The sequence below is a fragment of the Rhipicephalus microplus genome, chromosome 4 (genome assembly GCF_043290135.1).
Source record: "Rhipicephalus microplus isolate Deutch F79 chromosome 4, USDA_Rmic, whole genome shotgun sequence".
Taxonomy (NCBI): Eukaryota; Metazoa; Arthropoda; class Arachnida; order Ixodida; family Ixodidae; genus Rhipicephalus; species Rhipicephalus microplus.
The window spans coordinates 32,972,939-32,988,571 of NC_134703.1; the positions used below are offsets into that span (position 1 = coordinate 32,972,939).

Sequence of the window (15,633 nt, forward strand, 5' to 3'; positions counted from 1 at the left end):
GAAATGAAGTGTTTATCGGTTTCTATTTCGGATTTATTCAAAAACATGGATCCCTAAGTAAAGTGTATCAAGAAGGCCGGAAAGGAGAGTGAGGGATGAGAAGGAGAAGAGGGAAGAAGAAAGAGAGAGAGAGTCAAGTGTCAAATGGAAAGTATAGCGTCATGCCGAAGTATTGCGGCTTTTTTTTGTTAACACCATACTAAGAGAAAAGAAATCGACGAAAGAAAGTAAAAGAAAGAGGGGAAAAAGTTACGGTTGAAGCGAAAGTGAAAAGTACAGAGTGGGAACATAAATATGGAGAAAAAAGACAAAAAAGTTATAAAGAGCTTGAAAGAGAAAGTAATAAAAATACCAAAAGACGAAAGAAAGAGACAAGAAATACAGGGACAGAGAAAGAAACAGGACAGACAGAAATAGAAAAATAATCAGAAACAAGGAAACTACCTCTAGTTCTGCGGTTCATGCAGGCTGGGCTCCACTAGTGCAAAGCACTAAATTCTTTTTTCTTAAGCGGCCTCGCCGAATCTGTCAAAGAGATTCGCGTTGCACTCCTGCGACGACCTAGCCCTATACATCCTTTTGTTGGGACTAATTCTCATGTTAAGGTCGCGTTCGGCAATTAAATGGCTAGCGTTAACATTGGTTGAGGTGTTTTCTCACCAACAATTACGCTCCAAGAAGGTTTGGCGATTTGGGCATCATTCACCAGCCGTTCACAATCCCATATTAAGAAAGGGAAAGTAGACAACCACCCGTTTGTGCCACCATCGTGGCGCATGTTTTTCGGCAGTTAAGAAGCTCTTCTTTCTGAGAAATCAGCACAAATTTCCTCGTGGCTTCGTGCCACAAGCTGGTGGTTGTCTATTTTCTCTTTCTTAACCCTTCGGCCACATTGCGGGTCTCCGAAGAAATCATTCGGAACACTCTCATATCGCGGAGTACTTACAGTGAACCTTGACCACAACGGCGACCTTGGCCGATCCGACGCTGTTCCTGGCTTCGCATTCGTAGCGCCCGCTGTCGTCCTTCTGCGCGTTGTTGATGACGAGCGCCGAGGCGCGGTGAAAAACCCTGCGCGTTTCCCGCCACGACTCCTGAGGCAGCGGCACGCCTTCCTTGGTCCATGCGTAGCTTATCTTCGAAGGGTACGCCTTCGCGGACAAGTTCAGCAGCACGCTGTCGCCTTGCTTCACCTCGTGTTTTGCCACGGCCGGGTGCAGGAACAGTGGCTTGTCTGGGAAAACCAAAAGCAGAGGCGCGTCAGCGTTAGATTTCCGCCTGCGTTTACGTCATTGCGGAAGCGCAGCTGCGAAAATTTCGGCCCACCGAGGCGGCCGGATTTGAGACGTGCAAGGCACGTGGCGACGCTATTCTCGCCTTTGGCGACCACACTTGCCAACTGCTTCGGCACCCAGCTCTGAGTTGTTTAATAGCGACGGCCTCTGTAGCAGACCCGAAAGTCGCAATATCGAATTCTGACCACGGCGAGCAGATTCTTGATGTAGGCGAATATGCGCGAGGCCCGTGCATTTGTATTTGGGTACACGTTAGAGAACCCGGCCAGGTGGCGGAAATTTTCGGAACTTTTTTTACGCTGGCTCTCATAACCATATCGCGGTTTCGGGACGTTAAACCCGAATAAGTATGTGTTATTAGACCTTTGTAGTTGGTGTCGGTTGGTTAAACTTGTCTCTCAAAGACTAGGTATTTCGACCATTTTATTGTTTTTTTTTTGCAGAAAACATTCGTGTGGTTGGGTCGTCCTTTTAAAGGGCCGTAACAGAATACTTCGAATGACTTCAGAGGAACGACACCCAATGCGTTTGCACAACGTGTGGACACTTCTATATGTGACGTCTCCAAACAGCCTTGCGTATGCTAATGCCCGAACTTCTCTCACGTGTTCTGCTTTCATTTGTGTTCATTTTACGTACTTGCACATACCCTATCGACAGTATCCTTACAAGTTGACACCACCATCTCTTAATATCGCTAACGTACCGACCACCAGCAGACGCCAATGACCATAACTTTTCCCAAGTTTTTATTTTCTCGGTCCTGAAGTGTACTAAGCTTTCGTTTATATTATAAGCATCAAAACAGATATTCACGCTGTTATATGCTCACTAGGCAACAGTCCAAAAGTCAGTATTCTTAGCTGCTAGTGTAAGTTCCAAAAGGCCTGAATTAGTTACAACATTTCTGCGCCTTCTCTCATCACACCCTTTATTTCTTACACCCACAACGATCGGTGAGTCAATCGGTGACTTAAGCTCAAGGTAAAGTGCTGTTGCCAAGAAGTATGCCTTGCACAACTTGTCTTAGCTGAACGTGCTTAAGACAGGAGACACACGAAGTGAGCTGATTTTCGTTCTAAAAAAAGAAACGGTTAATAGTTATTGCAAGGTGACACATGAGTGCGTGAAAAAACAAACCCTAAAATAGGCATGGAACAGTAGTCGCCGTATAATCATTCTCGTATAATTCATTTAGGTAAGCTTTTTTAGATAGGTTTGCCGCGTTATGCCCCTATCCTTTCATATCAAATTTTCACCTCTGCGTTCTCGAATTTTCACCTCTGCCATCTGGCAAATGATCGAATAAGCAATCCATTGATTACTGCTATAGCACGACTACGAAAATCAGTATCACTTCAAGGGCTAAAGAATGAATGTGATGGCCATGAACTAGAATGTTATACGGAGAAAGGATAGCGAATAGCTCATGTGGATCAGAACTAGCGTATCGCTACAAAACGCTGGCTCAAGCGTCTGCTCCAGAGTGAGAAGTGCTTTTCGTGTAGCCTGCTTTCTCAAAATAAATTAAGCTGCGAGAGCACAGCACGTATATAAACCAGTGATGCCTGTCAAGACGGCACACGTGAGCACTTCCTAATGAGCAAATCTCGAAATTGTTGCTCAAGTGATGGCGAACTGCCTATGAGCACCTATAAATATACGGGACGATACGACGACCCCGACAGAAAGAAACCCGCCGAAAGTGTCCATGCGATTTATATCGCAGTAAATCGTCCGTGCAGCGCATTCGACATCACTGACAGCGAAGCAAGTGATTGGCGCTCGGTTCGGTGACGAGGTCTTTTATTTACTGCGGCAGATTGGGTCCCTTACGTCGCACTCTGAGCGCCACGCTCCTGGTGGCCGCCGGCTGAACCTGGTTGGAGGCGAGGCAGGTGAACGTGGCTCCATCGTCGGCCGCCGTGACGTTGAGCCGAAGTCGGCTGCGCGTCGCCTTGCCGCCGTGAGGGGCCGCCACGCGGCTCTGGTGCTGGCCGGACAGGCTGCGACCGTCGCGCTCCCAGCGAATGCTGCTCTCCGGGTTCGAACTGCCAGACTCGCACGTCAACACCACCTACCGGCGAACGAATGGTGGACCACATTGTTTTTTTCTCATTGATGGCACCTTCATAAGATCAATAAACAATTGTATCGGGCCAGTTGGTAAGGATCCATCTTGCTAGGAAGCGCAGCCACTATTACAAAAAACACACAACACAAGCGCTTAACTTCAACTAAACGTTTATTACAAACGTCAGAGTTTATAAAGGGGGTGAAAAAAGAAAAAGAATAATAAAAGGTAGACAACAAAAGGCACACGTGCCAGTCCCGTACATTACTATCCGTTATTGTCTATCACCCCATCCAAAAAACATAGTTCTTTTCGCGTGAGCGAGATAGAGGGTGCACTAACACAATCAAAATCATCGCGTGTTGTGTTGTGTGTTCAAGCGCTTGTGTTCAATCAAGCGCTTGTGTTGTGTGTTCTTTGTAATAGTGGCTGCGCTTCCTAGCAAGATGATTCATAAGATCGCTTCACAGAACTGCACCAATACATGTCATTGTAAAAAACATCATTATAAAGGTACTGACACAACAATGTTCAGCTGGTGGTTTTATTTGCGTCAAATAGTCTTCCAATGCAAAGAAATTGTGCTTATAATCGTGAGTGCGCCTGAAAAATGAATCACGACACGTTTTTATAGCTAGTCTCGGTTACTAATGTACCCTGACGTCACGAAAAGGTACGAGCTTTTCGCTATACGGGTTCGCACAAGATGTCGTAACGTTCCCATGGCCGCTCCACTGCATAGTTCCACAGATTACGAGCAAGCAGTCGTGTTGAATATTTTGGTCAAGTGCAGGCAGCAGTTATGCATACTTCATTGCCTGACGTTATCAAAGCTGGCCAGATTGGCTGGTGAAATCGCCAATACTGACACCATCCTACCTTTAGTAACACCATTGACCATGTCAATGGGTGCACATCGCTAAGATAGACTTTAATACCAAGATAAAACACCTTACAAGTAGTTAGTTTCGCACTCGCTCAGAGCCACGTCTGTAAACGGGAGACTTGTGTCACGGAGTAATCTCATTTTCAAAAATGTGTGTCAGTATCTCTGTAACGATGCGTTTATCGCCACTCGTTTTCTTTTCTCATCGAAACTTTTGACGAGACGTGTATTCGTACGCTTTGCGCGCAGCTCTTATTTGAATTTCTCAATCGTAAATGAAAACGTCTTTGGGCAACCAAGCTTCTATTTTTTCTTCCTAACTCATATTTATCATGCTCTAAGTGCTGAAATGGTTCTTCTTTTTCGTTTTCGTTATCTTTGAAAATGTTATAAGTACGAACTGATAAGCTCTGCTTAGTCGTTGAGATAAATTTCTGCTTTTGTAAGGCCTAAAGAAAGATCACCTTGGAGAGTGGCTCATTGGTTTAATAGAACGGAAAGGCGCTCTAGACAGCCTAAGATTGACATGTAAACGACTGTTTACACATTGTTGCGATGATAAGACTGCATCCGTCTGGAAGCAGCAGCACAGTAACGCTTTTATGTCGATGCCTAGCTTAGCATCTGCTCTTCAGCAATCACTGGCTTGACGAAGACAAGTCCTTTTGCTGGGACGTTACTTCAAGACAGTCCTCTCACTGTTCAGTATACAGCACACAATTTTTTTCTTTGTAGAAAGGTAAAGAGCAAAAGAAAGAGCACTTCTCTTTATCGACTGTTGATAATCAGTAAAGATGTACTTCTAGAATACGAGACCTTATATCATTTGATATTCAGCCATCGTAATTCCGCATTCATACGAGTGTAGGTTGACTCATTTTATCCTAATTAGTAGTTAATATCGGTGTAGTTAATATCAAAACCTAAAGTAGTTCAGGTTAAAGAGTTCACTTACAACTGAAACCAAAACAACCAAGAAATCAAGCATGGAGTGACATGATTATGACATTATGTTTACGTTTTGGTTCTACCTGTAAGATACGCGTGTACTATATTTTCTCGCGTGCAACCCACTCCCGTCACACCGATTCGTGGAAGGGATTCTAAATATGAACCCTGGGCATTGCCGCAAAGCTGGCTTTTTTGCAAGGTGTATAACGTTGACGTGAAGCCACCTTTGCACCAGAATTCGAGTTCGATTTCTTCAGCGACATCGTAAATAAATGTAGCTAAAGTGGTTGCTTGGGTGAGATATATATTTCACATAAAAACAGCTCCAAAAGTCAGATGACCAGCAAAAGAAGAAAACAGACAAGCAGCGCTGACTGGCAATTTTATAAGCAAGTGGTTATTAGTCAATGCTCCCATCTTTGTCTTTGTTTTACTTGCCCTCTATTTTTTAGCTGCTTGTATGTGAAGTGTATTGTAAATACGTTTCCCTAGAGAAGTGCGCCCACACTTTGCTTTGCCGACTCATTTGAGGGGATCGACCTAAAATCGAGCCGAGTTACAATCGTATAAATACGGTATGCACTTCAACTGGCTTAATTTAGTAATAAGGTTTCATTTCTGCGATACGTGGACTTCTAACCATGCTGTAGGTCTGGGGAAGGAACCGAGGGGAACTTTCGATGGATAAAAGTGAGAGTGGTGACTCACTGTGAACACTGTCGCTATAATTGGGAGCTATATATATATATATATATATATATATATATATATATATATATATATATATATATATATATATATATATATATATGGATGCCCCCACGAAAGTCAGCTAAAGAATAAAGCGAGAGCTTGCGCGAAATATTTTCATTCCACTATTATCTTCTGTTCTTTTCGACCTCGGGCGCGCAACTAACAAGTGCTCTCATTATACAGACGACCTATAAGCTTATTTGAAGAAAAGTTCTTGCATATGGAGAAAAAAAAGAACAAGAATATACAGAATATTACAGAAGAATTTTAAATATGTCCTCATTAGCATCGCATAGTCGTAAGCATTTCAATATAATCAAAATTCAAACACAGGGCTCAGAAATCCGTAATTACTGAAAAAGGCTATGGTTAAAAGTTCGCAATGTAATTCTCAAAAAGTCTGACGCAAGAACGAAATAATCTTGCATGGGGCTTTAAAGAATACCAACGCAAGGTCATTATGCATGGAAATGAGTCGCTCAGGTGGACTGATTGCCGGCCAGGTTTACCAGACAAAGCCGACTGGTAGCAACCAACATCACAATTACCTGGCAAATATTAGCTTACAAATTGTAAAACCTAATAGAGAATTCACAGTGATGTACGACTTGTGTAGGCGATCAATTTTCGAAGCATATTTGCTAGGCGGTATCTTTTTACAAAACTTTTTAGGCGCAAAGTAAAATTCTTGCAATAGTAAAATACAGAAATTTTACTGTTTCTTCCAAATTAGACTAATCAGTTTATAATCGGCATATCGTTTATATCCAAGGAGAAGATATGCTGGTACTACTTTAACGAACCAACCAACTATGTCATAAAAAATGGCAGCATATCCACGGAGTGAATGATGGAGAGTGGGGCAAAGCATCCGTCCGTCCATTCGTTCTTGCTTCCGTCCGTCCATGCGTCCGTCTGAGTGACCGTCCATGCGTCCATTCGCCCATCCATGCGTGCGTGCATCAGTTCGTGCGTCCGCACGTCCACATGTGCGTCCGCCCCTGCGTTCGTCCATGAATCCACCCCTGCGTCCGTCCATGCGTCCATCCGTCGGTGCAGCCATCTGTGAGTCCGTCCATGCTTCTGTCTGTGTGTCCGTTCGTCCATCTATTCAACACTCCAAGTACCACCATCTCGCATCTTTTCATCATACGAATGGATGGATATGGCTGTACCCTTTAGATCGGGATGATGGAGAGTGTATTCCGCAGATGCACCGCCATCCAGCGGACATTCCAAGCACTAAACGAGAGGTGGCACACGCACACTTTTTTACGGCTCGCGCTTCGGGTCTACTTCCAACCTTTAACCACCTCGAGTTCATGGTATATACTAGTTCACTGTACTCATGGCACTGCGGCCCAACGCTCGCTAAACCTTTCTAAAACCAAGGAGGTTATGGCCAGCGACTATAACGTAGCAACCCTTTCTTGTCAGATAGTGCTCAATGTACATGCCAATGGCTGCTAAGGGGGTATGAGAGACAGGAGAATTCGACTTTTTAGTTAACACGCACGCTGCGAATTTTTTATTGTTCAACAACGCACAAAAGACATCTCTCACCGGTGCCACCTTGGAGGTCGAAATGTAAGACTGGTTACACACTACGGCTACTACTACGACTACGAGGGACGAACGGGGGTCGCTATAAGGAGCTTCGCCCCAGTTTGCAAGAAACTTGCCTGTTTCGACCCTAAAATTCGATGACGCAGGTAGGACTCAAGCTGTAGGTGTTCTGCTCACTCATGATGGGCGCAGTTGTCAGTAATGTTATAGGCTACAAACAAACAAACAAACAAACAAACAAACAAACAAACAAACAAACAAACAAACAAACAAACAAACAAACAAACAAAAAGCTCGATGGACGCTTGGTCTTCGCTCTCAAAAGTAAAACGTGATAGTGTATGCGAATCGAGTTTGTATCACCTTCACAATTACTGGCCTGGCTTCACCGCAACAAAATCCAAAGTGCGGCCACCCTCCGAGTCCAATAGCCATGCATTCGACGCAACAAAATACGGCCACACAGCCGGGTGGTGCCCCTTAAAAGTTAGTCTATGTGCTCTTTGTAGCATCTCGTGGGTCAAGCCGCTGAAGAATCTGCGATGTGCGTACCAGAAACTCTAAATGAGCTTGTCGTTAGTATGCTAGAGGTCGTATGAGTGGTGAGCAAGTGGTTAAACGCTTCGCACCAAGGATCAGGTGGTCGCAGATTCGAATAATTGGTTCCACTCAAATCAAACATTCTTTTTAATGTATCTTTATTCGCATCTGCCTCGATTTCTCACCCACGGACAACTCTGATTTTTCACTCAGAACTAAAGACACCGTCGCCGCTGACGTCGACACCAGTATTTCTGCGAAAGGCGTTATTGAAAGCTGTCGCGTTAATATATGTTGCAGGCAGAGTTAGGTGTATTGCGCTATATGAACAGCAACACAAAAGTGGGCTTCTCCCTGCAAAGCGTGTTTTTGTAAAGAAGCAAGCTTTACAAGTGACATTGTGATAGAAGGAGGTTCGCCATAGTTCGTAAGTACTACGTACAAAGAACGACTGAAAGAAAGAGAAGCTATGAGTAAGAGGAAAAAAACACTCACATTGTTCCGACTTACTTGCCTAATGTGGACGTATTTATATCATATTTCTAGTGTTAACAGGCAACCTGAGGTAGCCGTAGTGATGTTGACCTAATATATGCGATTAAAGAAATACGATCTCCTAACAAATGCGCACTTTCTAAGCTTCGAATAACAATAACAACTACAACGAAAAGAAAACCCAAGATTTTATGTATAGCCACATATTTTTATATTAGTATAGCCACACGTTTGAAAAAAATATGATGTCGTAAGTTTTCAAATTACATTGCACGCAAGTTGCAGCCAACGCACACTTGCGCTAGCCCTTACGTACACGACTTTTCTCGCTCCCTGCTTAACAGTGAAACACAACTTCGCAAAGAAAAGAACATAAAAAATTCGGCAGATCTCACGTACCTGGGAATCGATGTTATGCGAAGCATGCTGAGGGAAGGTGACCGTTTTGCAATTTTTTTAGTGAGCGACACGTCATGAAATGACGCTAAATATATGTACAAATGTTGCACGTATAGACGTATGCTCAAGAGTTGCAGATGTTTGAATAATCAGTTGTTTGTACTTCCACAAAGATGTCATCTGGAACATGCGTATTAGCAACGCCAGAAGCTGATGTGAAGTGCTGATGCTCGCGAAGATGCTGGCCCTGGACACTGCTACATAAATGGACTTCAGCGCATGGTAGCTAACCACAATTGACGTTAAGCCGACGTGATGGCTTTATCAAAGGTGTACATATGTAATCTTGATAAAATTGGGTAGGCGGCACTGCAACCACTATTGAAGTTTCACGAAGATACAAAACAGTTAAAACAGAACAGAACAGTTCCGAGACCTGGCGTAGCTCTGTGGTAGACTGCTTCATTTCCGCGCAGAATGCTTTGGTTCGATCCCAGCTAGAGTGCCGACTCTTATTCTGTGCCTTCGTTAGGTCGGCGCTACTGATGTCGGGTATTTCTTAACGCTCACGTGTTAAAATTGCCCATGTGTGTTCTGATCGTTCCTGGGTAGCGACAAGGGTCAATCACCTGTGACACATACTTGCATACCAGCGGCACATACCCGCCCGTATGTGTGTGCCACTGCCTGGCGGGAAGTGTTTGACGACGTGCGCGAGTATATTGTGACATTATTTATGCCTTGATTAGCGCATACTATCATCAAACAATCTTACCATCTATTGTTAATTTTGGTTCACGCCAAGTTAAGAGGGTGACCACGAGAGCACCTATACGTAAGCGGCTAGATAGATAGATAAATACGCTGAATGTTCACTAAGAAATATTTCACATTTAGAAAGCAGGGTTTCCCGAAAACGCCCCTCAAGAAAGTGATAATTGGCAGCCCAAGAGTGAAGCATGAGATGGGTGTACGTCAACACCTTTTCAAAATATCACACCTGTGGTACCCTAATGTATTTGCATTCTCAATGAAAGAGTATTTCTTGCTTATGTACATCGCACACAGAAAAAAAAGCTTTGATAATTAATCAAGCTTTTTGTTTTCTAGCGTACTGAAATGCACATTTTCTTTAGGAGGTCCCTAAACAAGGAGCCTCATTTACTCTATAGTTAAAATATAAAGTTTGACAGCTACCTGCCCGCAGGTGAAATGTTTAATGTAAACGTGATAGGATACACCAGGCAAAAAGAACACAATGTTTAATTATAAATTCAGTATGTATGATTCATCTGACTTTTGACAGATTCATATTAGTGGGTAGGTGCCAATGTTCCAAGGATCATCATCATCGTCATCATCATCATCATCAACTTCACGTTTCGGCAACCCACATGGGAGCCTTACTCACAATCTGTGAACAAAGCTCCCTTAAGGGGTGTCAAAATGTGAAGTAAGCATTGTGTTCCTTTTTGGTGGCTGTATCCTATCACAATTACACTGTACGTTATAGTTAGTACGGTAAATATATTTACAATGTAAAGCTTTAAGAATGCGCGCCACTCACCGTATCGCCTTCCTTGGGAGTCTGGGGAACCACCGTGATGGAAACAACTTTAGGAGGAACTGTGATACAAAAATGATGCGTCAATTTTTATATGTCATTATCCCGGCAGAGGCAATTATAATTACTCAGTGCGAACTACAACTGTAAGAGAGCACTCTAAAACTAGAAAATCAGCTTACAGCTAGCCTCCTTTCTTTATGAATATCAAAAAGGTCAGAGGAAGCATCCGTTCTATGCGGGATTTAAAGTTCAGAAACAGCGCAATGGGTTACGCTATGGCAGAGTAATTATTTTATGAGAAATGCATTGTGTTATTGCAATGCAGTCTATGCAAGCAACCGAAGCGTTTCTGCATTTCGGCTCTATTTCCCTACAGCTACCGTAGCTGGAACCAAACACGCAATCTTGTACTGAGCAGCGCAGCATTTTTTTTAAGAATCGAAACTCTGATGTACAAGAGTAACGTGGTAAAACAGGTCAATCTTTTTGTAAAGCACACGTTTTTATTTGGACCTGAGGGATCAGAAATAGCCGCAATCTGATAAGACAATAAACATGACTATTCATACAGATTCTCACGAAATATAGCTATAGCACAACCGCATCTTAGGTTAATAAGGTCTGAAAAGAGTGGGCATTTGGTTTTCCTGCAGTCAATTAATATAATTACCTTTTAATTGATTGGCGGAGAGTTCACGGCTCGCTCTGTTCTCGACGCAGTTGCGCGTTGTTCCCGCTTATGCGATGTTATTTGGAACATTATTTCATCCGGTATATATAGTCGTTCTCTTTCTTGCACAGTCTGGCGGCAGCCGAAAATGAACGAAGTTGAACGAAGTCCCACTTACACAGAACCGTCGTCTTGACTGACGTCGTAAGAGGTTGCGTTGTGGCCGAATTGGAGGCCTTGCAGTGAAACGTCGCCTGATTGTCGTCGGGCTGAGCCATGATTTCCAACACACTTGACACTCCGCTTCCTGTGACCGTAGACAGCGATGAGTACTGAAAAAAGAAACAACAACCAGGTCCCGATATAGAAAGATTTGCGCATTGCAGTTTACAGTTAATGATCCACGGTGTTTGTCAGTTTAAACTCCAATTGTGGTTCAGATAAACAGCCTGCTTTGCATGGCCAATGTGCGAGATACTTGATACAAGGCTGATACTCCGTGCATGGGATTAGTCCACAGCTTAATGTTTCGACTGATTGCTGAATATTTTCTAGATATCACGCATATATTTATTGCGTAGTGTCCTGTCCCAATGATAGCAGCCGACATAACGCTACGTACTCACTAAATTAAACAAAAGAATATTATAAAGCTTATACACGTCTTATCCTTTGTGGGCGAAACAGCTAAGCAACTGCCTTGAAAGGAATGATTGACGTGAGAATTTGGGCGTGTTCGTATTTCATCGCCAAAAAAGTTCACAGCACAAAAAAAAAAAAAACGCGAGCGGACGAAGATAGTCCGTGTCGCCTCCATTCGTCTAATATTGTTTTTCTTCCCACGCTGTAATATCTTTTTTGACCTCAAATGAAGCACGTAACGATGTGATAGTCACGCAATTTATGTAATCAACACCGAGTGTACTCAGACGAAATGCGGCCCTTCAGCTGCCTTCCGGGCGAATGTGTAGACGAGAATGTCGACGTTACCTCCTTGGTGCCCTTGTACCACTTGACCGATGGAAGCGGGTTTCCTCCGATTGAGACGCACTTGATGCGCTGTATCGAGTTGGCCACGATAGGGGTGCCTTCGTCGTAGCCGATTATCACAGGCGCGCGGGGGGGATCTGCGCAGGGAGACAGCCGCCACGGTTCGCCTCATCCGAGGTTTAGACATGACATGTTACCGACACCACAGTATGTCAAAAGACTCAAGAGATAATCTTAACGTCACAGTCAGTGCTGGAGACGTGATGACGTGTCTTTTATCTCGAAGCCAATCAGTAAGAGATTCCTTGGTAATAAAAAAAAGTTACTGCAGGCACCCCTAAATATCAGAGAACATGCTCATTCATTTCGAGTGCCACGTCTAATCTTATCGCATCAGCACTTGCAGTATGCGAGCTTGCAGATAATCGTAGCAGAAGAACCGTAAGTACTACGTAAGTAAGCACAAGGGTAGATATAAGCTCAAATTTTTTTTGATGCGTGCTACTTGACAAACGGCCACAAATAATCTACACTTAAAATCAACCCTTCGTGTCTTTCCTGCACTCACTAATTACGGAAACATCGACACCTCATTGTATAATATTCATTATCATTAAAAAAACGACGCAAACATTTGTTTGGTATTTTTTACTCACGTGTATTGATAAGTGTGAGCCACGATTCGGGTAACATAAATGTAAAAGTTGTACATTTAAGAAATCGCTGACGCGCAAAAAAATATTAGCCTCGCAAATCTACCAGAATTCTCCCAGTAAATATGATTGGAGAACAATTTTTCTCAGTGTGGCAACGTCATCAATAACACCGATTATTTAGCTAAGAAAGAGAAAAAAATGACAAAGGTACATCTGAGTCACTTGTAAACACATTTGTGTTTAAGTGATCCACACTGTACGTTTTCTTGCAAAGTGAACTGAACTCTTCTCACCAAAGTGTCGAATGTTGTGTTGTCTTTTCTTTATTTCTTTCAGTTTCTTATTATTTATTTATTTTCTTATTTCACGCTAGGCTTTGTTTTTTTTTTCAGTTAGATAAGGTATAGAAAACGAGTATCCAATCCGCTATACAGTTAATTGATTTTGCAACAAACACGTTGGAACGTAACAGAACACTTCAGTCGTCGTTTGTGCAAAGTATGATGACGACGATGACGACGACGACGACGATGACGATGATGATGATGTCGTTGTTGATGGTGATGATGATTATTATTAAAACTTTATAAGAGTACATAACAGGCTTTCAACGAACATTTCTTGGATGCAAATTGTTGGGTCCAAAGAAAGAAGGCATTGTGAAAGGAGGCGTCTTAAGGCAGGAAGGTTAACCAGAGTCAGTTCCAGTCCGCTAAGTGCCACAAGAGTTGGCTATACCTTTCTGGTGCAGAGCAGGGCAGCCTAATAGGTGCAGCTATGGCTGAGCGCCTACCTTTCTTTGGTCCTCCTTTTCTTCCTCTACCCAGCACGAGGGGAAATAAGAGGCAATGACTGCAATTCACAAAGACGACGTTGGGTGAGGACGGCTCGTAAGAGTAGATTCCCGCCAATCATGGCGTCGGAGGTAATATTAGCGAAGGCCATCGTCTAATGGCAAAAAGCCTTGCAAACAAAAATTTCTGTAACTTGGCTCCAGGTGACAAGATTGCAGATGTGATCACTTTCGACGCGGCCTTGCCAGGCTGCGTGACAAGGATACGCCAGCCCCGCGGAGAAATGGACACGCGGCCTTGCCAGGCTGCGTGACAAGGATACGCCAGCCCCGCGGAGAAATGGACATTGATGAAAAATCATGTCTTACATATGACTTTGACGGTCACCGTTTGGACGACTGTTGCCTGCAGCTTGTTGTTTTCCGCTATACACGTGAACGACTTGACGTCGGGATCCTGCGAGAGAAAAAAAAAAGGACAAGATAATAAAATTTGGATGAGTGCCTCTTGTTCTATGGTGCTTCGGGTCATACCTTATGACCAATAACTATAGCTGCCCCATTTGGAGAATAGCGTTTTTCCTAATAGGCGATTATAGAGTGACAAAGCATTGAGTTGTATACAGCGATGTTACTTAGATCCATGACGAGCACTGGCGCGACTTCGTTCAGTATTCATTCATACTGCGGTTCACGCAGGACTGTTGAAAGATTGGGATTGGTTGTATGTGAACAACAAAATGACAGAACGATGTACTCTAGGCCAACAAATCAGGACAATTCTAAAGCAAAAAAACAAAAACAAATTTATGAACAACGTGACTACATTTCATGAAGTATCGAATAAAATTGATTGACCTCTAGATAACCTGTCCTGCCGCTTAAAGAACTACAGGGAAAAGGCACTCGTGGTAATCGTGAACCGACGTGCTGTGCAGTGAAGTAGAAGCTGCTGCAGCATTCTTGCTGTTTCGGCCAAAAGAAAAAGTGTTTCCCTCTACGAAAGTTATTCGTTTAAAAACTTATGTTAAAATTATAAATAAAGCAGACTTAAAGACGTATTGACAGCTTATTTCCTTGAAAGGCCTATAGACGTCTAATGAAGCCGCAGTTTAAATCAATTTGCTATTTCTGCAATATTGGAGTTGGACACTTGAGAGTTTGTGACCATTTTGTTACTGTATGAGGAAAGCTGTTTGGCACAAAAGCGACAAATCTGGATGCTGGGGTTTAAAAGTGCTTGCAGGCGTTTGTCTGAAGGTACTGGTGTAATGGACTCATGAGGAAAGTGCAATTTGTTTCTGTGGTTCGAATGAATGTTCTCATCCATCTTTCATAGGAACTCACGCGAAGATACATGATCTCCGCAGGGTAAGTAAGCGGCAAAAGCTTCACGCTGTTAAAAAGATATAGATAGCTGAGCAAGCAGGCCCTTATAGCGTTGCTTGACAAGGCTGCGGGCATACCTGCCTTGTCAACGTGATGGTGAGGTTGGAAGAGGTGATCCAGCCGTTCTTGTTCTGCACCGTGGACTGGTCGGACGCAGGCTGCACGGCGCGACCGTCCAGCTGCCAGGAGACTTCGGCCGCCGGGTTGCTGGGCGCCGTGGTGCACGACACGGTCACCAGGTCGCCGGCTTTGGCCTCCTTGGGCGCCGTCATGAAGACACGAGCGGGGGGAACTGCGGGTTGGGTCAGGGTGCGAACGCAGGCAGAAAGTATGTCTCGCCCAAAGGTAGCGCATGTTTAGATCCCTATCGTGCTTTACAAACACGTTTTGCAAATAGCCATGACTGTGCTATGGTCATCATAGATGCACAAGAGAAGCACGGAGACAAAAAAAAAGTGCAATTTTGTCTGCGACTTCCTGCCGATTATTTCTTGTGGTGGCTTCGCAGGTGAAAAACAAGATCATACCAGAGCTTCAATCACACCAGTTGCGAAACTCCCCATAGCCTCCATTTATCGAAATCCGGGTACACCGTTGCTCGAAATGGCG

At 43.6% G+C, this 15,633-nt stretch overlaps 1 protein-coding gene across 1 annotated transcript in view; it reads right to left on the bottom strand.

Annotated features, from left to right (window-relative positions):
• Window positions 1-15,633, bottom strand: part of LOC119171604 (nephrin-like) — a 43,177-nt gene that overhangs the window by 11,872 nt on the left and 15,672 nt on the right. The window contains exons 8-14 of the mRNA XM_075892477.1: window positions 15,102-15,316; window positions 14,005-14,092; window positions 12,187-12,323; window positions 11,375-11,528; window positions 10,527-10,585; window positions 3,132-3,372; window positions 947-1,234 (exon numbers count right to left, since the gene is read on the bottom strand). Coding sequence (XP_075748592.1) covers window positions 947-1,234; window positions 3,132-3,372; window positions 10,527-10,585; window positions 11,375-11,528; window positions 12,187-12,323; window positions 14,005-14,092; window positions 15,102-15,316 — 1,182 coding nt within the window. The remainder of the gene's footprint in view (window positions 1-946; window positions 1,235-3,131; window positions 3,373-10,526; window positions 10,586-11,374; window positions 11,529-12,186; window positions 12,324-14,004; window positions 14,093-15,101; window positions 15,317-15,633) is intronic.